Source organism: Harpia harpyja, chromosome 19 (assembly GCF_026419915.1).
Source record: "Harpia harpyja isolate bHarHar1 chromosome 19, bHarHar1 primary haplotype, whole genome shotgun sequence".
Taxonomy (NCBI): Eukaryota; Metazoa; Chordata; class Aves; order Accipitriformes; family Accipitridae; genus Harpia; species Harpia harpyja.
In genome coordinates, this window is record NC_068958.1 from 22297641 (window position 1) to 22321264 (window position 23624).

The 23624-nt window shown below is 40.3% G+C and overlaps 1 protein-coding gene across 8 annotated transcripts in view; it reads left to right on the forward strand.

The window, feature by feature from the left end:
• Positions 1-334: 334 nt before the first annotated feature.
• The window catches only part of LOC128154668 (membrane cofactor protein-like), a 28367-nt gene continuing 5077 nt past the window's right edge, over positions 335-23624 (forward strand). For 3 of the 8 annotated variants that reach the window (XR_008239402.1, XM_052815609.1, XM_052815611.1), the window contains exons 1-11: positions 338-512; positions 1632-1823; positions 2033-2129; positions 2795-2880; positions 3277-3483; positions 4273-4455; positions 5294-5482; positions 6111-6302; positions 6632-6658; positions 7353-7419; positions 22798-22962. Coding sequence is in view for 7 of the 8 variants with exons in the window: in XM_052815609.1 (XP_052671569.1) it covers positions 353-512; positions 1632-1823; positions 2033-2129; positions 2795-2880; positions 3277-3483; positions 4273-4455; positions 5294-5482; positions 6111-6302; positions 6632-6658; positions 7353-7419; positions 22798-22962 (1565 nt within the window). In the remaining variant the exon portion in view is untranslated. Of the gene's footprint in view, positions 513-1631; positions 1824-2032; positions 2130-2794; positions 2881-3276; positions 3484-4272; positions 4456-5293; positions 5483-6110; positions 6303-6631; positions 6659-7352; positions 7420-9258; positions 9365-11272; positions 13226-22797; positions 22963-23624 lie in introns of those variants that run through there. The other 5 variants (XM_052815614.1, XM_052815612.1, XM_052815615.1 and 2 more) reach the window with 5 other exon arrangements.

Here is a 23624-nt window from a genome sequence, read left to right on the forward strand (position 1 = left end):
CTCTGCTGGGCAACAGGGGCGGTTTGTCTTTCAGAGGAGAGGCAGCCCCGCAGAGGGCTGTTCATCCCGGGGCCGGCACACCGCCGCCTTTATTTTTAATTAGCCTTTGTCGCCGTTCCAAGCGCAGGAGCTGCGCAACTAAACGCCCTTTGAAGCTTCTCCTCTTTCGCCGGAGATGTAGGGGAGGACCCTGCCCAGGAAAGGACCGCGGCCTCTTCGCCCGCCCGGCTTCCCCAGGCCGGCCCAGCCGCCGCCATCTACGGCGCCGCCTCCCCGCCCTTCCTGAGGGGCACAAAAGCCCCGGCGCGGCGGCGGCCCCCGCTGAGGGAAGAGGGCGGGTCGCGCAGCGCGCATGCGCCCCAGCCCCGCGCTGCGTCTGGGTTGCCGCCTGAGCGTGAGGAGCGCGGAACGGTCCGCGGCCATGGGGCCGCCGCGCCGCCCGCCCGCCCGCGGCCCGGGTCTCCTCCTCCTCCTTCTGGTGCTGTCGTGGCTCGGTGGAACATGGGCTCAGGGTGAGGAACGGGGGCTGGCTCGCTCCCTCCCCGGCCCGCCGTGGCGGGGAGGGGGGGTGAGCTGAGGGGCTTGGGGGGGGGGGGCCCACGCCGAGTGCCCGCGGCCTCCTGTCCCCGAGGGCAGCCGGGAGGAGGGAGGGAGCTCGGCCCCGAGGGTGGAGGTGGGCTGAGGGGGGGGCTTCCTGGGGTCTTGCTCGGCCGTGTGGGGAGGGAGGAGGAAATGGGTTTAGGCGGTGGCGGAAACAGCGAGATTTCCGGGCGGTTTCCGTGGGGTTTTGGGGGCGAAAAAGCTGAGAGAACGGTTGTGTCGCAAGAACAGGCGTGCTGGCTTTGGTGCTGACGGGTGCCGGTTCTGACCCTGAGTTTGGGGTTTAAATTTCTTTTGTGGTTTGGTAAATCCCTAAACAATAATATAAATAGAGTGGAAAAAAAATTAGTAGGTATCGTCAGAATGGTGATGGCCTCTGTCGTGTGCAAGTCTTGCAAAGACTGAGCGGATCTTACATTTGTACCTGGATTGCAAGGTCTTGAATGTCTTTTTGTGAGTCCTCTAGCGTGGAGGAGTTTTACATCTTCAGCATTAACCGCACCTCAAAATGTCCCTGGGTCTGTAGGTCTTTGTTGGGTTGTGTAGCTGGTTTTAACCCCCCCTTTATGGTCTGCCAGGCCTTTTGCCTTACGAAAGAGAACTAACTATGCCGGTGTGGTTGGTCGGTTTGTTTCTCCTGCAGCAAGCTAAGCAGGCATTTTACTGCAGATGAGTATACAATGAATTAAGTCACGTATTTAGCTACAAGAATAAAGCAGACAAAAAATATGAGCTGGAAGGAAATGCATTGTCTGGGTAGAATGCTAAAGAACTTGAGAAAACAAATGAGTAAGTAACCTGTACTAGTGTGGAGTTGGACACTGGATGCAATTAAAATATAAATTTAAAAATTTGAAACCTTGTTAAGTATACAGATAGCTCTGGCTCTCAAGAATGTCACCTCTTTGATTTACCAATGAGTCCTTAAAAACTATTGAATTAGCCTGGCTTCTATGCCGTTATGCCTCAACTTGTATCTCTTCTTGTTGACAAGATTGTGTATTGCTTTTTCTTTCCTCTTACTCTGACAGACACGTGTATGGCTCCAGATAGGCTGCAATATGCAGAGCTTGAGGAGCGTTTCAGCACAATGAAGAGCTTTCCTGTTGGAACCACGGTGTCATACATCTGCCGGCCAGGGTATACAAGAATCCCTGGAAAATCATCAGCTCGTACATGTGGTGAAGACTTTCAGTGGTCACCTACAGAGCAGTTCTGTACCGGTAATGTATGCGTGAGCTCTTTTGCTTTTTCCCTTTGATATTTAACAAGTTTAGTTGTTTTTCAAGTGAGAATTAGTGTTCTGTAATATTGTAAATGAAGCTTGAAAATTGCTAACGATGGTAAGAGCAGTATATGCCAAAGACTTAGTCTTTGTATATAACTACAGGGGTGTAGAATTTTTTTTCCTTTTCTTTCCTGCTTCCCCTAGAGAGAAAATGTAACCATCCAGGAGACTTACAACATGGTTTTATTAATGTGACAGATCTTACATTTGGTTCAAAAGCTACTTTTTCTTGTGAAGGAGGGTAAGTATTTTGAAGTTAATGAATCCTTTTTCTTTTTTTGGGGGGTGGGGTGTGGGTTTTTTGTTTGTTTAGACCAGATTTGAACCAAACCTAAATTTTCTTATGCAGGTTACATTCCAGTTCTGACTTGAAATGTCTCCTGAATTCTGACTGGAGCAAATGAAATTACAGTTGAATTTGATTTGATTCCCAGGTTTTACTTGCTGATTGCATCAACCAAGGCTTAAGCTTTTTATTGAGATTCAGCAGAGTGAAAACTAGAGTGTTGCTTCTAATGACTTCTTTTAATGCTCCCGTGGCAGAAGGAATAAATATATATATTTATCATTCTTCATTTCATTCACCCTCTCCTTTTAACAGCTTATTTCTTTAGTATTAATAACTTTAGGGCATTAGTATTAGAGGGTGCACATCTTAAAAAGGTGAGACTTCCATCAGTTCCTTTAGGGATGTCTCATTTACTTCTTGTTTGTTTTCAAAGTTGAGACTGTTAGCAAAATAAATAAAAAAAAGAAATAAGATACCATTCTCATTACAATGAAAACTTGGTATGTTATGTCCCCATAATCACAGAACAGAATTATATAAACAAAGTTCCTAGGTGCTTGTTGGAGAAATAAAAGATTTCTTAAGTTTCACATCTTTAAAAATTTTTACCTGTCTAGATTCAGATTACGTGGAATTCATGAAATTTACTGTGTAATTAAGGATACAGGTGTTGGCTGGAGTAGAGATCTTCCTTTCTGTGAAAGTAAGTAAATTACTACCGTGTTTAAGTTTATATTCAGATGGCGGTAGTTCATTTAAAAACAGCTGTGCCATAAACCTTCCAGTATAAGAAATGATGGTAAAATAGAACTGATTTTTATTTTTATTTTTTTGGAACTACTTGGGATGTGCCTGAGGAATGACCACTGAAAAATAACAGTTATTGTGATAATTAGCTTATATTAGTTAATGTCAACCTCTTCTTGAAATTGAGACTCCCTATACTGAATAACCATCAGTAACTCTGTTAGAACTGTAGCTTGTCTTAGAAATAGCTATACATCAAATTTTAAATGAAATTACTTGAAAACCAAGGCTTGCTATGATGAACAAAGTAACAGCAAAATTCTGTCGACTAATTTGTGTGATTTATTTCTAGGAATTCTTTGTGAACCACCTCCAAACATAGCCAATGGGCGCTACACTGAAGCAGCTGACTATGTTTATCAAACATCAGTAACCTATAGTTGTAATGATGTACCAAAAGGCGCGGATCCCTTTTCGCTGATTGGTCCAGCTACTATTTTCTGCACATACGATGCACACTCAAATGGAGTTTGGAGTGAACCACCTCCACAATGTAGAGGTTGTTGAGATTTTTAATATACTTCTTTATTATAGCCTATGGGACTCCAAGACTTCAATATCTGTCCCATTTTTCAAAGGGGTGAGTGGTGGGACTTCCCTATAGAAAAGAAGAAACAGATCCTCTGGTACTAAATTTGATATAGTTCCAGCGGAGATCAGATCACCTGCATTATGGATATTGATTGATTATGACACAGAATATGACTAAAATTTAAGTTAACACTTTAAAAATACGTGTATGAGCATGGTGTTGGTAAAAGTGACAAAGTGAAGGAACTGAGAGACTGTAAAACTTGGGTAGATGAGGAAAAATGGTGTAAAGAGCAAGAATGTGGAAGCTAGATTATGAATAGTAAAAAGGTGAGGAACAACTCTTTCTAAACACAGCTACTGTGCAAGTGCAGAAATAAATGCAAAGCCCAGCCAACACAGTCTTGCTTTGCAGGCATGGGGAAAAATATCAGATGCTTGCATGTTGTCATTTGAACCCTAATCAATATCACTTTGTTTTCTGAAATTCTGCCACTGTACAGGAGTATGTCTTTTGGAAGTGGAATGTGATTATATCAATTATTACAATTTCTTATTTGACTGAGTACCGTTACAACTCAATACCTTAAAACCGTGACCTTCAGCACCTTCGAGAGAATAACTTTTTTATAGACCCTCTCCAAAATAGTTTGAGGAATTAGATGAGGAAACTTAGAAGCAGTAAAAGGATGCTGCATCTGTTACAAAGATACTGTTAACAAATGTTTCAGAGCTGGTTTTCTTTTACCTATTTCAGTGGTCAAATGTGATAACCCAAAAGTTGAAAATGGAAGAAAAAAAACTGGATTTGGACCTTCCTATAGCTATAAGGATTCAGTCATGTTTGAGTGTGATCCAGGTTATTTCATGATCGGACCGGAGGTAATTACCTGTGGAGAAAATAACACCTGGTTTCCTCCAAAACCAACTTGTGAAAAAAGTAAGCCTTTAAATAAGAATCCAACTTTTCTTGTATGTTGTGAATGTTCTAAGTCTGTCTTAGCTAAAATTTAAAATTGTAACGCTGTAGTTGGAAATTGGAAGCTAAGGAAGTTGACATGGGGCCTCATCTATGGGCAACCATTTTAGGTGTTCAAGTGACTCTTAACTCCAAAGAGTTTTCGGGTGAGAGTGAGTTGAGTTACAGACATGCGTATAGAAGTGATGTGGACATACTGTAATAGCATCATGGTGTTTGTTCTAGTGACTTCATGTGTAAATACAGGAGAAAAGATGTGTTTCTGAATTCTGATAGAAAGAACTAGAAGTGTGCACAATGAGGAAACCTATAGTGTCCTTGTAGAGTAATCAAAATCATTACGTGTCTGCATTCTCTTACGCAGCTCTTCAACTTTTGCTTTCCAGGCATCTTGTATAGTCTGTAGTATGTTGTTAGATTTTGATCAGGCAAATTATTAAGTCAGGACAATTTGCAGGGCTGGGGACATTGCAGAGGTCTTTTTGTAACCTTTCTCCTTCCCCTTTGTGCTAGAGGGAGAGGAAATGTTGTAGAGTAGTGAGAGAATTTTAATTAACCAACAAATAAGAGTTCCTTAGCTACCACATCATAAGATCACATTATCTAATGAATACCTACAGTGATGTTTCTTTTAAGTCTTCTAAAGGAAACATTTATACTTAAAATTGTGGTAAACTATTCAGATATGCTGATCTATTTTTCTCATACGAAGGCAATGTATATTTTTTGAGTGAGTTCATGAATTATGAAATATTTAAAGTTTATTATCACTAAACTTACTTTTAAATTCACTTATTGGCTACTGCAGGTGCATGTGGTGCCCCAAATATCGCACATGGAGTAGTGATTCCAGCTAAATCTGTATATGAAGGAGGAGAGTCTGTTCAGATAAAGTGTGATACTTCTTGTACTTTTCCTGATGGCGCTGAAGAGATGACAGTAACTTGTCAAGGACAGAATAAATGGAGTTCTTTACAAAACTGTGCATGTGAGTGAAATTCATAATTGGTAAAATCAAGGGCAGAGTGACAAGTTCCAAAGGTCTGACATAGAAGTGTGCAGACCCTGAAAGTTAGAGGTCTATCAGCAGAGCACCAACAGGTTATGTTAGTAAGGTTGTGAGAGTCATTGGCTGGAGTTTCAGCAACTGAAGGAAAGTTTTCAGCAGAGTTGGAGTCCTTGTTCAGTCTTAGTTTTGTTTATGGAAATTGGTAAAGTTCAAAAGCCAGTGTGAAAGATCTGTTTGGGGGTGTTTTCTGAAGATTCTGCCTTTGATGTTGGCAGACTTTATTGTCCCCTCACTTTGCACCATGTGATTGCTTGTTATAATATAAACAGAGGTTGTCATTACTTTGATGCAACTGTTTGTCCTAATGAAGCAGAGACGTGCATTTCTGTTAATGTGTCTGAAGCATGTCCGTCAGCAGAAGTATCTGCAGCCTCTAGGAAGCAGGAAGCCTTTGCATATAAAATGTCATAAGGATTGGCTGAGCTTCTGATATTTACACAAATGTAGGGACTTTCTGATGGCAAATTCTTGAATCTGCTTCATGTACCAGCTCTCTTCTTGGACTTAATTTCCTTTTTTCTCCCCCCCCGCCCCTCCCCCTTTCTAGGTGGGCCTAAAAGTTCTGGTTTCACTCCACACATAAGTTACGGTAGAGTAATTGATGGACAAAAATCTTCATATTCTGTCGGGGATATTATTACAATTGAATGTTATGCAGGCTACACGTTACATGGTGCAACTCGTATTGAGTATGTTGGAGAAAACCAATGGAATCCTGGAGTGCCAACTTGCCAGTTAAGTAAGTATGAACTGCAAGAATTTCCACTAGAATGAAAATACATGTAACAAAAGCTTTACTTCTTGGGGATGTTCTTTTGTATTCGGGAGAAATCATTTAATGCAAACTTCCTTCTTTATTTTGAGACAAGAAAAATAGGTTTTGGTAAAATCCATTTAAAAATAGGAATATTTCAAGTTAAATAAATGCTATGATATAAACTGGCCTGCTGTAAGTATTGTATTGACAGAAGTGCTTGATCTATTTGAAATCACAGAATCTTTTTATAATAATGTTTGAATAAGAAGCACATGTGTTCCTCTTGTGATACTGATTCACTCTGTTTTTAGGTGCCTATATTACAGCCATCATCTGTGGTAAGTATGTTATAAAACCTGAACAAGATATGAAGTGGATTGTAGATGTGGATTGTATTTTTTCATGTGGAATTGATATTCTGGTCATCACCTGTGACTGCAGTAATGATTTTTGACTTTTCGTTATTTTAAAAATGCTTGTCTACTCCTGCATAGTTCAAGAAAAGTTAAAATTTCTTAGCAATTACAGATTAATTTCATGTAAAATGTGTATTTTTTCATGTATGTGAGACATCAGATTTCAAAGGCAGTCTTCCACAACTTAGTCGCTTTCATAAACTCTTAGAGCTTGGGTTTACTGGAAGTGTGAATAAATAACTGTGCCAGTGAGCAAAAGTGCTTAGTCCATCTTCTGTCCTTGCATTTATTACCCACTTTTGTAAGCCTCCTGCTTTCTTATAAACTTGTAAAAAGTAATGTTAGGATTTTGACATATCTGTTTTAATGTTACTGAGCTGGTGGGGTTTTGCCATCTTGGTGGTCACTGTTCTTGAGCTGAACTATCTTAAAGTCTTGAGTAAAGCATCAAATACATATTTGTGAAATAAGCCATGCAAATTAAGGTGGGGTTGGGGGGGGGTTGTCTAGGACTGTGGATGAAGACAGTGCTATTTCTGCTAAAAATTTTTGAGGCTTTTTTGTGAGCTAGAGATGATCTTTATCACTCTAAGGCTTTTTTTAATTCTTCCTAAAGTGATTGTGGCAATAGTGGTGTTCCTGGCAGCCTTCTGGGTCTATAAGAAATTCTTTTCACAAAATGGGTAAGTCTACCTTTTTATTATTATTGCAAATTTCTAAATGACTGAGCAAGAGCAGTGCTAATGCGTATGTAAGTTTCTTGACCTTTATCTGCCCTTTCTTTTTCAAATGTCTGATGACTATATGTGAGCTTATCACAGCAGCTGATGGGAAGCTAAAGTGCCTAACAATGTATTTGACTTTGTTTTTGTATCTGCTATTCAGATAAGCTGCTAATTAACACTTGCACTAATTTCAAGGAAGGAAAAACCCTGTTCTTAAGCTTGTATTTGGCATAGGTACACTTGCTGAGGAAAGTACTGATTCCATCTGCTCTAAAACATGTCAGTTTACCTCTTAAAACCGGTGGTAGTATTGGCTTGTGTGGGCTTGTGTTACTTTATTGCTTGGATACCCTCTGGCATCACTAGGTCTCACAGGCTTTAAGAGTCAGAATGGTTTACATGACCTGGAAGCCTTGGAGGTGAACTAAGGAGCTTTGTCTCTTCTACGTAAGATGTACCAATGGTAGTGGAGGGTAACTGGAGAACCACTGTGTTTTGTGTTTTGGACCAGAAGCACCTTGAATAAAATAAGATGGGCTTAGTTACAAGGAAAACGTGAAAAAGAAATTGACCTAAACCGGTGCTCCTATGCTCTTTGAAAAAGCAAGTAGTCATCTTTGCTACTAGAATGTTTAACCTGTGGATCCACTTCAGGTTTTTTTTCCTCCTGCAGCAGCAATGATTGGTGTCCCTATGTTAAAGACTTGCAAAGTCAACTGTAAAATATTAGATGCATAAGTAGTAGTGTTCTTATGTTTTTAATGAGACATATAGGGCCTTTTGAACTTTATCTTCAAAACAACTGATTGTTATGTATGCTTTTTCATGGAGGGGTGGCAGGAGATTTAAATGCCTCTTTGTGCATTGCTTCTTGCAGTGATGTCTTGTCTTCTTGAAAAAAAGCCTGTTTTGTTGGAGAAATAGTTTGTAACATGCAAAATACTGAAAATTCAGAGCAAGTTAGGTGGTACACATAGAATGCTACCTTAATCATCTTGTCAAAACTGACTTGCCTTTTAACAAAATTTGTTGGGATTTATCTGGGGTATGTGAAGCAAAGGAAGGGATGCTATAAATAAAGTAAACCAGAGGACATACTCCTGTGGTTCGTATTTGTAATGAAGTACACACAGTACTACTTGGGAGAACCCTGAAGCTAGCTTATGTCCAGTGAGGTTTTAGCCTCAGTATCTTCCACATAGGCAGTACAGTATTGTTACAAGGGCCAGAGTGGCCCTGTAAGGAGACTGACTGTGTACCAGTCTGCTGCTAAGTAATTCAGTGCATTTGAGCAATTGCTTTTCATCTGTGACTTGGATGATCTGCAATCTGGATGGTCCGGAAAAGAGTACATAGGAGTTAATAGTATTAGGGCAGCATTTTCTGCCTTCATCTGTGGAGAGACTGCTCAGGGTGTAGAAAGGAAGAGGGATGTAAATCAACATCATCAAAAATTAAAGAAATGTTACATTCCTGAAAATTTTGCAACATGAAAAGTCTTATTGCGCCCAATGCTTTCCTTAAGCTTCCTTGCTGTGAACATCTGACTATTAAACCTCTTTCTTGTCTGAAAACCCTGATCTAATCTCTTATTAAGGCCCAGATCTCCATATTCGGTTTTCTGGGTTCCTGATGTAGCTGAGCCTTTGTGAACTGTTGTGCTTCCAGCACCTCATACTTGCTGGGTTGTAGTCTTCAGATTACAGCAAAAATCTTTTCTTGCCCTCTTTCTTGTGTGTTTAATCTGACAGTTTTATAGGACATTCAATTAGACCTTTTTCCCCTTCTGCTGTTCAGCTCGTATACAGTTGATGAGAGTTGCAAGGAAACATGTATTTTAAAAACTAATGTACCAGCTGAGATGGAAGAAACTGCACAAATGAATTAATTGAATCTTAAAAAGGTATACGCTTTCCACTTAATTTGGACTTTTGCAATGAAGCTTAAGTGTCTTTTTTTATTATGGTTTACTTAGAATTTCAGGAGAAATGTGGAATCTAGCTAGCTGTGAACCTCAGTTTCCTATAGGAAAGACCATAATAACCATTCATTCGTTTGGGGAGAACAGGATATATTACATAAAGAATTATCATTCAGTGTTGTAAATGATAGCTTCCAGTGATTGCGTATCACAGATCTTAGTTTTGGGTTGCCTTTAAAGAATGAGTAACATCTTTTTCTGTAAGACAGAAACTACATACGTACTCAGTAGAATGTTTGCACCTGTTTCAGTAATGTGAAATAGATTTCAGTGATGTGTTATTTTTGTTAGCTAATAGTATAATTCCCTGTAATTAGAAGATTGTTGGAGCTTTGCTGCATTACATGGACACTAGAATTATAAAGGTAGCATGGATCCCTTCAGAGAAAACTGATTACGTATTTCTTAGAATTACTGATTCATCTGCGTTTTCAGCTTTCTCAAAGAAAAAAATAAATGAATGAAGGTGCAAACAAAGTCATCTTTTTAAACCTTTTTATAAAAAGGTGATTTCTTTTTCAAATTCAGAGTTCTGTAGCCCTAAAAAGGGTCAAAATGTAGTTGCTTGTTTGGAACTGATTTCCTCTCCTATATTTTAAACTAGTGTTTAGTCCAGTAGTCAGGTGCATTTGATGATAGTTACGATTGCTCCTGTACTTTTGTAGAGTCAAATTAGCTCTTTCATAAACCTGGCTCTTCAAACCTTGTTAAAACAGAACAGATTTAAGACAGGACAGCTTAGTTTGACTGTTCCTTGTCAGTATTTTGTCATCACTACCTTAATAGAATTTGCCCTACAAATACTTTTGTAAACTAGTATCTTCATTTGTGTCACTTCTCTCCATTGCACAAATTCTGAGAAGGTAATGGTTGAAACATTATGTCTCTTATTCTAGCTTAATGCAAAGGTCTTTTCAAATGCATAGCCTTGTTCTTTAAATAAAATGAAGTGACTTTTCAGCATTTTTGTTGTTTGAGATGGCATATATGAAAATTAAGCTTGGAGTTTCTTCCAGAATAACGTATGGATTAAGGAGTATCATCTTTACCTCTGAAGTAGTATGTTTCTAATTGAGATAGGATTAGGTTTCTGGGTTAGTTGGGCTTATTTTTGGAGAGAGAAGAAAAGGAATCAAGACATAAAATAGAATAGAGTTCTTACCTTTTGCACATGACAATGGTAAGAGAAATTAATGGTCTGGTATGTGTACACACTATTAACCCCTGAGTTTTTCTTACGATACCTAGAACTCCTTAGAGACCTAGAGTAATAGTGCAGAGGTTTGGTATGGATTTTTTTCTGTAAAGCAAAACAGGAGTTATTCAAGAACTTGAGAACATATATAGATGGATGTAATTATGAATTTTAATCCTCATATGTTCAAGTATTGTAAATTTGCTGTTAGTCGACTACAAAATGAAAATTCTCACAAACTAATATTCAGCTTCTGGTTATAAAATATATATATTAAACAACATACTGTATTTAAAATACATTATAAGGAATGCTCCTAATAGTTAGGAATCCTGTAACTGTTATGTCTGGTTTCAGTTTTTGATAATGCTCAGGTGTGGTCTGTTCATCACTTGAAATGATCCATTTGGATCAAATGGTCTTCTACTCTGTGGGTCATTCTTAAGAGTCTAGTGGATGAAATGAAGCAAAAATCTCCTCAGTCTAGCAGTTGCTTAGTAAGAAGAGGACATAATTATTTAGTTTAATGACTTTACCTGTTGATTTAATGATAAAACTAAGGATGTGCTTTCAGAATAAATGTAAAAACTATTTAAATGTAAAATCTCTGATTTGACTTGTTTTTTTGTTTGTAGGAAACGTGACAGCACTCCATGTACTGCCGAATATAAGATCTGTAAAGCATGAATTACCTTTTTTGGGGGTGGGAAGGAATTTGCAGTTGAATATACCTATTAGAAATGGAAAATTATTGCACTTGGATTGAGTTTCTGTAGATTAATATTTTGTACTATGTGCTATACTACTGATTGACTGTAGTAGGAGATCATTAATAGGGTAAAAAGAATATATATGTATATATATCTGCTTTTCCTTATGGGCCACTCAGACTGTCTTTTCTGTGTATGTGAAATGGTTTTAAAGGCACATATCTGTAGCATGCAAGAGTGTCTGTGTCGGCGGGAGTACTGGACGTATCACTGTCATAGTACCAGCTGCTGCCGCCTGCTGCCTTCAGTGCTACCTCTTTTCTTACAGAAGACTATCCAATACTAGTTCTGCTCACTAAAATCCGAATGTGCTTCTTGTTCATTTTTGTGGTTGAGGCAGTATAAATGATTATGTTGTCTCTTGTATTATGAAATGTTTTATTATTAGTTTCCTTAAGAGATTGGTGCCATTTAAGGCTATGTCTTTTTGAAACTATCACAGTTTAGATCTTATATATACCACCTCTTTGTTTGCCAAAGTTGGTTTCTGTATATCTAACAAATTAAAATGTGCCTTTAAATCAGAGTTTTATAGATTTTCCATTGCCTTCAAGAAGGAAAAAAGCCATATATATTTCTGACTCTTTGATATAGTCCCAGAAGGACTACAGTGGATTTGTTGGAATGGAAAACTGAAGGTTTCTATAGCAAAGGTATCCCCTGGCTTTGAATTTGTTGGCCTGTTGATGGAAGGCACCTAATTAAAGGAACTGCTGAGAAATCAGTGGTAGCCATCTCCTATCAGGAGCACAGTGTAAGTTCTGTAGCATGCTTGATTTTTATTGAGCCTTGATGTCAGTTTCGGAGAGAATTTTGTTGCTTTTCAGGATAGAGATGGCACTGTGTGGATCTAGCTTCCTTGTTGTTTTTACTTGAAATCATATATTCCACATACAGCACTTCAAATCTCTGTATACAGACTGCGATGCTAAAGCTAGCTCTGTAGTGCTAGCTTTAGCGTTGGATATCTGTTGAGAAGCAGAAGCCTTTCCCTGTCAGGCTCCCTTCTCTTTTCATGTTAAAGGAAGACCAAACCAGCTTAGTTGCGGGAGCGAAGGAATAGCTATGTGAGCAGTGGTGGTAGATGTGGTCTCTGTTTAGGCAGCTGCTTGCTTCATGAAGTGTTTTGGTCAAGACTGTGACTCCAGGAGCTCCCATCACAGCGTTTGCCATGAATTGAGACTTGGATGTGCATTGATAGCTGTGACTTTAAATGCATACTTGCTACTTCTAATTCCTTATTAAAACCAAAATCTTAATTAGGACAGGCTTTGGCTTTGTGAATCTCTGAGTTTGCTATCAACATACAGGCAGCTTATAAGAACCAATTTTCCCAGAAAAACCAAATTGCCTCTCTTCAGATGGCTGAGGCAGCATTTAAACTATTCATGCTTGTCTGTGGTAGATTGGCACAGCTCTCCACTGTAGTGAACAGACTGTTTGAATAACACAGGACTATTTAGGGCTTTATAGGGCTTTTTGGGACAATCCCAGCAGTTGTATTGTCAGAGTTCATGATAGTCTGGTTATTAAAAAGGGGTTTTGGCTACACAGAATGACATGCTGTTCATTGCCTAGCTGATACCTAGTTTGATAATTGTTTGTAAACACTATGATAATATACTGGGAATTGAGTGTGTTGGTCACTAGCTAGCTTGATTATGTATGGCATCTCCAATGTTTTAAAATACGCTGAAATGCACTTAAAGCTAAAGTGAAATAACTGTAAAAAATGGCCTTTTACACTTTTTTCTGGATGTAAAGACTAGCGATGACTTGTAATATTACAAATAAAAATGTTAAATTATTTAGCAGTAAGTGTTTGTCTTTCATTCGTCATGTGGTAAGCAGCTATTTTTCCGTTATTCTTAAGATGATTTTTCATGTACCAAACTTGCATTAGGTGGTAACTGCTGAGATTGAAGTTTGCAGTTTGTGCACAGAATTACGTAATGGTAGTGTAGAGAATGTGTTTTAATTTGCTGAGCAGCCTTTTGGTTTTCTTTTGGAATTGCAGAGAATTTCCTAGAACCTCCAAAACCTTACAGTGTTCATTCCTGAAAAACTTGGTAAAAACTTGGAGAAGAGGCAGATTATCATGTGGCTGTTCTGATGTAACACTAAGTCAAGAGCAAAGCCCAGAGAGTGTTCTGGCACTTTTGTCCAGTGTGTGGCAGATGTCATCCTTAAGGAATATAGCTTAGGCGTTTTTAAGGAACATGTTAAGCAGAATGTGATTATTTTTAACTGTATGAGGTTCACACTCATAATGTACTCCACACATTTCTTTGCAAAGAAAGTTTGAGTTGGCTGCCTTATAGAATAATGCCTTTCAGAGGGTGGAATAGAAAAATAACTAATATGCTGTATTTTTTTTTAGTTTGTGGTTGTGATACTCAAAATCAGTTGGTGTGGACTGCAAATGATGAGAGGTTGTAGACTACGCAGCTTCACAAATCCATGAAGTTCTGGGACTGCAGTGAGCATTGATGGGATAGGCAGCTACTAGGCAATTTGACTTAAACACTACAAGTTAATTTGTCCTAATTGTCATGAATTCTGCACCATTTTTCTAAAAGTGAGTCCTACATTAATTATTTCATCTTAGAATCTGGAACTGATAATTAAGAATCATGAACACATGAACTTTGTGCTAAGAAAAAGGCTGTATGTAATAAACGTGTTGTTGCCATCTACTGGTAAAACAAGTGATGTTCTCACAGTAGGAGTAACAAAACATAGGTACAGCATTACCTAGCTTAATGTTAAGTAGTGTGAAGTGTCAGTGGTTGGTAGGCTTCTCAGTGTTAAAATCTGTAAATGCTCGCTTCTGAGCATGGTTCATACAGGGTGGTGAAAATGGAGCTGGGGACTGAAATGAAGAGACTTGCAGCAATTAGATATTTTCCAGCAGGGAAGCAAGTAATCTGTCTATGTGAGACAGAGCCCAATACCAAGTAGCACACAATTTTATTTAAAAGAAAAAAAAAATCTGAGTAAATAACAGGTTAAGGCAAACAAATAGCACATGGAATATAACTGGTCAGAAGATTAGGTGGCTGTGCTCTCACACATGGGCCCTGGCTTGCTTGAGTTGAAGAATCTTAGTTATGTGTTTGAACAGATGCTTCGCTTTCTCTTTAAGCATCCCTCCTAGTTGAACGTGATGCTGACTGTCCTCCTTTTGTGCAGGATGTTCGGCCTGTAGGTGTAACTTCAGGTCAGAGAACAGAAAAGCATACCATACATGTTTGTGAAGCAAGATCGTGCTTTTGATGGTGTTTGTTTATAAAGACTTTGGGGGGCGGGGGAATGAAGTTTTCCATTACTGTTGCTTTTCCCCCTACATCATAACCGATTTCAAATGGTGCTAGACAAAAACTGAGACTCTGAACACCAAGAGAAATCGGTCAGCCTGTGTAAGAGACATTTTCCTGGCTCAGAGAAGAATCCTCTTGTAGATGACAGCTATGCATTCTTTAAAGACGACTATTCAGTGGTCTGATCAAATGCTTCATCCATACAGCGATCGCCTTTTCTGTGTATAACAACATGTTTGACAATAGTGAGGTCAAGCAAAAATAGTTTAGCTTCATTTTTGGTGGTTTGGATGTAAGGGTATAGAAGTCTACTGAAACATTACTAGAAGTTACCAGCAATAAACTTAAAATAATTCTAGAAAAAGGAATGAATTCTGTGTGTACCAGTGTGACATCATCATGATTGCTGAAGGCACTTTTGTGTTTAACTGCTGAGATCAAATTATTAGAGGGAATCTCTGTGTTTGCAGAGCAAGTCTCTGGTAGCTATGGAATGATAATTCTGTGCTTGGGGACTCTTATCACCACAGACTGGAAATACATTTGCTGTAAGTTACTAACTTAAACGTTAGGGTCCTAGTGATTGTATAACAAAGGAAACGTACTCTGACTGTCAAGATGCAAGAAGTACTATGTTGGTTTTCATGCAACTTTTGGATCACTTTACTCTGGACAACTTTAACTCAATATCCATTGTTTATTAAGTAGAAATACATTTGAAGGAAGCTGTTCCTGTTGTGGCCCTAGCTCGAGAAGGTGTATACAGTGGTTGTATAAGTGTCTAGAAATCAGATGATGTTACAAAGTGGATGGCTGGCAAAAAATAACCATTGGAAAAAGTGCTGTTTTAAGGAGTAGAGGCTGTCGGTGAAGTTAGCAGCTGCTTGATCTCCTCCCACGCTGTAATTCTTGCTCCTAGAACACTGATTTCAAATGGTGCTAGATACAAAGTGGGAAAATCTAAGCCACCATGTGAAACCAGCTTCCAGAGGAAGACACATCTCATGCACAGCTGCAGGCTGAGAGAGAAAATCCATCTCCACCGTACCTAGAGAAAAATTCATTTATTTAATTTTATTAGAAAGTAAGACAGTTAACTTTGGGTTAGTTACTGTATTGACACACTTTTTTTTTTGGCATCTTGTGAATAGTTGAGGCTGGTGTAGGAAAAATGAAATATGTGATGAAGAAACCCACCACTCTGGCAATGACTGTCATTTGCTTTCATAGCCAGGTGGGATATACTGAAGCTCTTATCAGCAAGCAGTGAAAAAGGTCTGACTTCTTTGTGGTGTGGCGTATGATTCTGATGGGGTAGGGGGTGGGAAGTTTGTGTTGTACACAAAGGAACACTTTTTCGTGCTTTTGCAGATGGAACCAGGCTATAAACCTCATTCTGTCTAAGGTAGAGAGTGTTCTGGCTTTCTATCACTTACTGATCTTGGCATCATCAGAGAGGGCAGGGCAGATCAGGTGCTTTTTGTGACAGGGAAAGGAAATGTGACTATCGTGATGGAACTTCCTTTGTCAATGGTATCACATGGCCTGTAAATAGCATGCTTTTAACAAGTAGGGAGTTGCAGATTTTTGTGAGACAAGGTTTAAATTCTGTAGGGACAATGAAAATAAATTGCATGGAAACTACTTTGAGTGTGGGTCAGAATGAAACCTAAAAAGGGAGCGTTTGCAAATCTAACTGTAAATGGTTCAACGAAAGTTGTTGAGGAAGTAAGAGTGTGAAAATGAGTGGCTGACAGTTATTGGAAATGGAATAGGTCTGAGCAGTGTGGTAGTGCAGCACAGCCATGGTAGTTAACCTGCAGTGTTATGTGTCTCTGCAGCAGGAACAGACGGGGTGTCTTGAAGTCTATGAATGACTACACACGTGCATAATTCAGGAACCATCAAACCCTGGCCACCATGTCTAACCTGTGCTGATGCAGAAGCTGATGTAAAATGGAATAAAGTGCAGCAGAAGTGGAGTTGGGAGTTTCACTTATTGATGCCCTGGATTTTTGGCAACTCATAGCATTAGTTTTGTAACCAGATCCAAGAATCTGCTTTAGTGCCTACATCCTAATGCACACCCACAGGCAGCAGAGGAAAAGCTCAGAGAAAAGGAGCATGTCCTTCCAAGAAAGGGGAGTGGAGGAAGGGGAAAGAACTGTACTAGATTACTGTGTCTGGCTATTTACTGTAGTTTCTAAATCCATTATCTGGGGCAACAAGGTGGAAGACAAGTGGAAAGCAGGTTCCCTCCCCAGTGTCTGTCTTGCTGGCACAGTTATTTATGAGGCACCCTGTATTATCAGCGTAAGATTTACTACTGAAAAGCTGGACCAAGAGTTACTGCTGACAAGAGGTTAGCTGCAGCACAGATAAAGTACCACAGCAGCAGCTTTCAGAAACAGGCTCCCAGTGAGGGTTGCTTTGGTTTTTTTTCTTATCTCAGTAGTAAGCATGTGCCTTGACAGTAAAAAGAAATCTTTATTAGGGTTTTCAAAAACATTTGGTGGAAGTGTTGCTTATGTTTGTGCTGCTGAAAATGAGAGCTTCTCTAGAAGTATGAGACTTACAAAGTCTGAACTGGGTCTGAACACCTATGCGTGCCTTCCCCTCCCCTCTCCAAAGGAGACTAACCTTTCCAGAAATACCATGCAGCAGTTGAAGACCAATGGCTCATTCATTATTTATAGTTTGATAAAACCAGGTTTCACTTCAGCATAATTAAGATGATGCTGCCCCTTCTCCAGGCTACCTGAAGATTGTCCTGTTGCCTTAACAAGTTCCCCTTCCCTCCAAGCAGCCAGGTGTCAGCCCTTTCTGCCAAACTGCAGGTACACCTTTTACAAAGGATACATCTGTGACAGTGTATGCTGTTCTTTCCAAACCTAATAGCATGCTTGGGCAGGCAGCATGCAGAGGGGAGGAGGAAAAGAGAGCAGTTCAAGATGCTGTGATATACAGCACTCGACTATTAATATGAACATGTGCAGAAGAATAAACCAGTGTTTTGTCTCAAACATTTGCTCTCTGTGTGTTGAATGTGTACATATGGACACACACGTATGTGTGGAGACAAGGAAATACTATCAGCTATAGTTGGCTTTGTCAAAGTGTTCTGGAGTTTTCAATAAATAATAGCAGAAAAAGTACAATATTATCATTCTGGTTTTTTCCTCCTTTTTCAGACACGTTTAGTAGCAGTACTGTTCTGTAGCTTCTTTCAGAGGAACATCTCAAAGCCTTTCACAGACTTCACACTGCTTTATACATTCTACATGAGACAAAGGCAAAAAGGGAAGAAATCCCTGCCTTCCCCCATGAAAGGGAACTTCCTCCCTAGCCTAGGACCTTTAATCTAGTCTGCAGGAGCAAGGCAAGCCTGGATGTCACAGACCTGATTTTTTACAACCTACAGCTTATAAATTAAGGCACTTCTGGGGCTTCCACAGTAAACAAAACAGATCTCTGCATGACCCTGTGTGCATCATAATTTTTTTTCCTCCATTGTCAAATCATGGAGTGGAACTCATGGTTCATCAGACTCTGGTCTCCCCTGGAGAAAATATTCCCATTTTCAGAAGCTCAGAAAATCTGAGCTTGATGCATCATCCTCACAGTCAAGGAATGAGTCAGACCAAGGCCAGGTGCAGGACAGAGGGGTGTGACAGTGCAAGTGGTGACCTGTAAGGGGAATTGAAATGAGTGAACTTCTAAGGTTTCAAAAAAGCTTCCTCAGCCTGGAGGAGCGTGTAACTGCATCTGTTTGTTGTGCAGTTCTGTTACTGTGTGGTGTTGCGTAGGTCAGGTATGGACAAATGTGCCCTAACTTGCAGTCTGAGCCAGTCATTAGCGTGTAATGCTCTCTCTGTCAGCAGTAGCACTGACCTAGGCTGAGTAAAGGTAGGGTAGATGCTGCATTGCTTAGTGAAGTTGATGCCTGTGACTAGAAGATGGCTTTAGAGATGCTGCTGCTATTATGGGCAGCAAAAACATGTACTTCCTTCCCGAGTTTAAGCATAATGGAGATTTTTTTTTTTCCTTGATTAGGACCAGAATAAAAATTCCAGATCACATTCCTGAGTTGAACGTAGCCTATTCCTTTAGTCCTACTATTGTAGCCTTACAATTGCGGTATAAATAGTAAAGTTAAAAGCTGGGCACTCTGCATCTGCAACCCTTGTGCTATCTGCCCCCCCACCCACAAAAACCAAAGGTAGGCTGAATACCGGACTGTGGCATGCTGCAGGTAAAAGCCTGTAGAGCCTTTTGTCCCATTTAGCTCTATTTGAGCAATGGGACAGTCAGGCCTGCTTGACATTTGAGTCACTAATTTCAATTCCTATTAAGGGTAATCTATCAGAGAACTCACTAGCATTTGTCTAAGCGTGCTGAACTGTCAACAAGCTGCCTATCATTCTAACCCATTTTATAAAATGGTCCAATTGTTCAAGGGTTTGGGGGTGAGGGATGGCCAGGTTTTTGTTTGCTTGCTTGTTTTATGTAGGGAGAAGCAGCTTTTCCAGATAATTTAGGGCGGGCCAGGTGATAGGTAGTGTCTGTGATGGCTGAAATTTGGCTTGTGATGAGGTCTGAGGTGTGCATCTTAGCCTTTTCTCTTTGCATGGTGGCCTCCCTGAAGGCACAGTAGTGTGTGGTTAACTCCTGCTGCTTTGAGTGAGTTTTGATAGAGCTCGTTCCCAGCATGGCTTTGGTGCCAACCAGGATTCTCCTAAACAATGCTGAGCCACAGTCTGGCAGTCAGCATTGGCAAACAGGTATTGGCGGTTTGGATGCAGCAAACCTCATTTTGCGGGCAAGACAGTTCAACACTAGCATTGACCCAGGCACACCGGGTGATGTGATGGGCTATATCAGCCTTCGTTTTATGGTTCTGCCATACTGATCCATGTTTTCTGGGGTGCTTGGGTCTAACAAAGGAGGCTAAAAAAAAGTGCAAGAGACTTTTAATTTGCAGATTACAGATCTTTTGGAGAAACTTGGAGATAGTTCATAACAGCGCAACATCACTAAAATAATTCAGATTTATTCGCAAGACCTGTTTTTTTTAAATCCCAGAACTTTGTTTCAGACTGTTGAGTAAAATGTAACCCTTATTTGCTATTTGCTATGGCTTGCCCCAAAGCTATTCTGAACTGAAGGGAGTGGTTTAGCATGGTGACCATTCTAGGAGTGCTAGATACTATGGCTACAGTTTCTAATCTTGTGATTCCCACCTGCTGGTCTGAAATTGCTTTGACTTGCCTGGAGTCATACAGTTTTCTTCCACCTTTGCTTTCATGAGAGTTCCTACGCAAAACCACAGCCTGTTCAGAGGGCACAGGAACTACTGAACCACTGAATCCTACGGAGGATTTTAGATTTCAAAAGGAACAATAAGGTGAAACTGGGCAAACTTACATAGGGGAAGAAAGCATTGCACTTCCATGACCTAGGTCATGGAAGAGCAGTAGGAAGGTGCAGCAATGAAAACTCATCAAATTTAGCCATACACAGCTTGACTGACTAGCACATTATAAAACTAACTACACTAAAAAGAATTATCCACAAAAGTAGCTGAAACCAGAAGAGTAATTTTCTGTTCCTAACTTCTGTACCTAAGCATCACCTTAGAATATAAAGTATTGATTGCAGGTCTTGAAAGCAGTCACAGGGAGATTATTGTTGTGATTTGTATAGTCAGTTCAGGAACATAATGTTCCCCCAACACTACTGTTCCAGCCACTTTAGGTAATGTCAAGGGAAGTTGTATTTTTCTTTGTGTCGTTCAAGAGACAAAAGAATGTCCTGTGCCAGTGAAGAGCATAAGAAAACAAATACTGCCAGATGTTCACTGAAGTATAACCTGCCCTTAAACCAGACATTTGAAAACATGCCTTCAGTACCCTGCCATATCTTAACACTATCTGCAGTAGAAGGACCTGGCAAGAAGCTGGAAAAAAGCATTGGCCTAACTCCTGGCTGACTCCCCTGAACACATGAGCTGTTTGGTTTGTACCTGTTCCCAGGATTTCCATCATTTGTCTATCACTGAAACTTCACTGTATGTTTGAAAGCATCGTCAATGTTTAAGAAGCACTTACGCTGTATATCCAAATTCAAAACCAGTGGCTGCTGTTGGACACCTACTGTGCACCATTTGCACTAGATAAAGAGTGTTTGTGTGGGGAGCTGAAGAGATGTGCTTAACTCAGAAATAGCTCTCTTCCTTGGAAAGCTTAAGGTCTGAATCACACTGTGTTGGCTCAGTTTTTAGCAGACAAGCTATCACATATGCCTCCCTGTAGGCGAAGAGTCGTCACTGGCATCAGGATTAGCAGCCAGGTTCTTTCCCTTTGAAAACTAGAGAATAACGATACCAAAGGCTAAGGCTGACTTTAAGCACGGTCAGGGCAGGAGGTGGCCAAGGGCTGGAGGTTTGAGGAGGTGGGCTAGCAACACTGTGAGAAGGAAGGGTCCACTAGTGTCTGTGCTTGGCCTGCACTGGCCCCCGTGTTCCTCTCTGTTCAAAAGGAGCCAGATAACATACACCCAAATTGAACTTTGTTATTGCCAAGATGGGGACAAAATAAGTTATTTTGCTCAAGATCCTCGAGGCATTAACCACTCCACTGCTGCCTAAGAAGCTAAGAAGACTAGAGCCAGCCCTAACATATCCATGGTTGATGTTGCCCTGAGTCAACTGAAAATACTAGTGACACAGACAAATAGGAGCACCGGAGAAAAATGTGGAAACTTGGGAGTGGACAAGACAGCTATTGAGCCGAGGCACCTAAAACTGAAAGCAAGTGAGAGACAACACTAGCTTGACAGACACTGGTGAACTCAGAGCAGCCTGTGTAGTCCACCTGATAACGACTACAGGAACAAAAATGCAAATACATGCAGACACTTTTTTCTTTTTTTTTCTGGAACACAGTGTAAGTTGATGCCTAATCCTTAAATACATGCCACTCCTGATTCCCAGCAGTCCAGAGGAAGCCTTGGGGGAAAAGGGGATGAGGAAACTAGTGCAAAGTTTTTGTAGTTAGCTCAAGAAACAAATTATAGATATGGATTTTAAAACGCTTCAGAGATGCAGAATTTTTTGGAGCTACAGTTTTGGACTCAGTGGCCCACTACTGCAGTAGCACTAATTTTCAAGCCTCACCTCCAGGTTCAGGACTCAAGCACTGCCACAGTTGCAAGAAATGTGGATTGGAAGTTCCTGAACCAACTGGTCGCTGACAATGAGTCAGGGGAATGACCTTGCAGCAGGCAGCTCATGCACAGTACCTCTCTCGGAGCCTTGCCAGTATAAACGGCACTGGCATCTCTGAATGCTGTTGAAACCATTTTGTGACATTCTCGCGTTGGCCTTCTCTACTGCTGCCTGTGCACCAAAACTTTTGGGTGGGCGAGAACAGAATAGAGTACTCCCTTCTTGTTCCATAACAAGGGCATCTTTGCAACATAGGCTTGGGACTCTCTATACCTATATACAGATATATAGAGAATACGGGCAACTCGTATCTCTTGCCTACATCTCTGTCCATTAGCATCAGTGATACAGATACTTAACTGCCTTAAATCTTACCCTCCCCCCCCAGCCACACCCATATTAAAATGTAAGAAAACACTGTGAACAAGTTTTAGAAAAAATACATGGCAGCAGCGAATTTTCTGGATAGGTCTGGAAGTGATTTGTAAGAGGAGTGAGGGTAGAATACTTGGCATTTGGACATTTTAATGAATTTTCCCAAATAAGAAAAGAAGAACATTTGCTCATAGACTTTAAGCTTGTCACAGCATCAGTAAAGCTCCTGACAGAGAGCCCAATGCTGTATTTGTATGACATGGAAATTAACAGCAGCAGCAGCAGCAGCACTGCCGGCTTAGAGTCTACTCTGCGAGCAACAAAATGGCTAGGGGTGCTGTCGTGTTCATTTGAATTCCTTCACCATTTGTGGGTGGTAAAATAGGTGGATGCCAATATCCTTGCCACTTCAGGTGTGGTTGCAAACTTTTAACATCAATATTAATTTAATGTTTCTAACCGTATTCAAGCTTGTGCCCTCAGCAGCTCAACTCCGTAAAGCAGACAGGAACCAACAGCAAAATCGGACTGCGTCACAGATGTAACATGACCATCGGCAAAACAAGTGCAGAAGGAGATCATGGCTGCCTCGTCAGTGAGAGAGCTTTCCTTCGATATCAAAGACGAATAAGATGGTAATGCTTTTAAATTTATGTCTTGAGCTTTTGCAATCCTTAACTTTCTTTACCAAATTTTGTGGTCCTTGAACAGTCAAGACTCCCAAGAAAATCGCATGTATTTTGCCAACAGACCCAACGCATTAACGAACACTGCGTCATAATGCCGCACTAAGGCTGAGATACACAATAAACCCCACTTTACAAAGGAAGGAAACCAAAATACAGAAAAATGAATCACCTTACACAATGTCACACACACAAGTGTCAGAGGGAGGAAGAAATCACAGCTTTCCCAAGTCCTTTTGTGGCAATATGCAGAAAACCATCATGGAACAGTTAGCCATGTACAGCTAACATACAGTAACAATACCATCCCTATGCGCAAAATCGTTAGCGTCCTACAGAAATATGCCGTGTCCCCTTCTTAGCCTTGTTTCTTGCCAGTTCCACAGATTTACCTGCTGACGGTAACCTCAATTCCTGACTAATGAGATTTACAGCCGAAGTTTAACATTGAAATAACTCCTCTTTATCTCTGTCTCCTTACCCTCCCTGCACTTAGTCACAATTAAACAATCACTGTGGCAAAAAGATGGTCGCAAAAGGAATAAAACCAAATGCATGCCTATGCTGAACGCAGATACTCAAAAAGTACGCATATGCCTGAGCAAGTATAC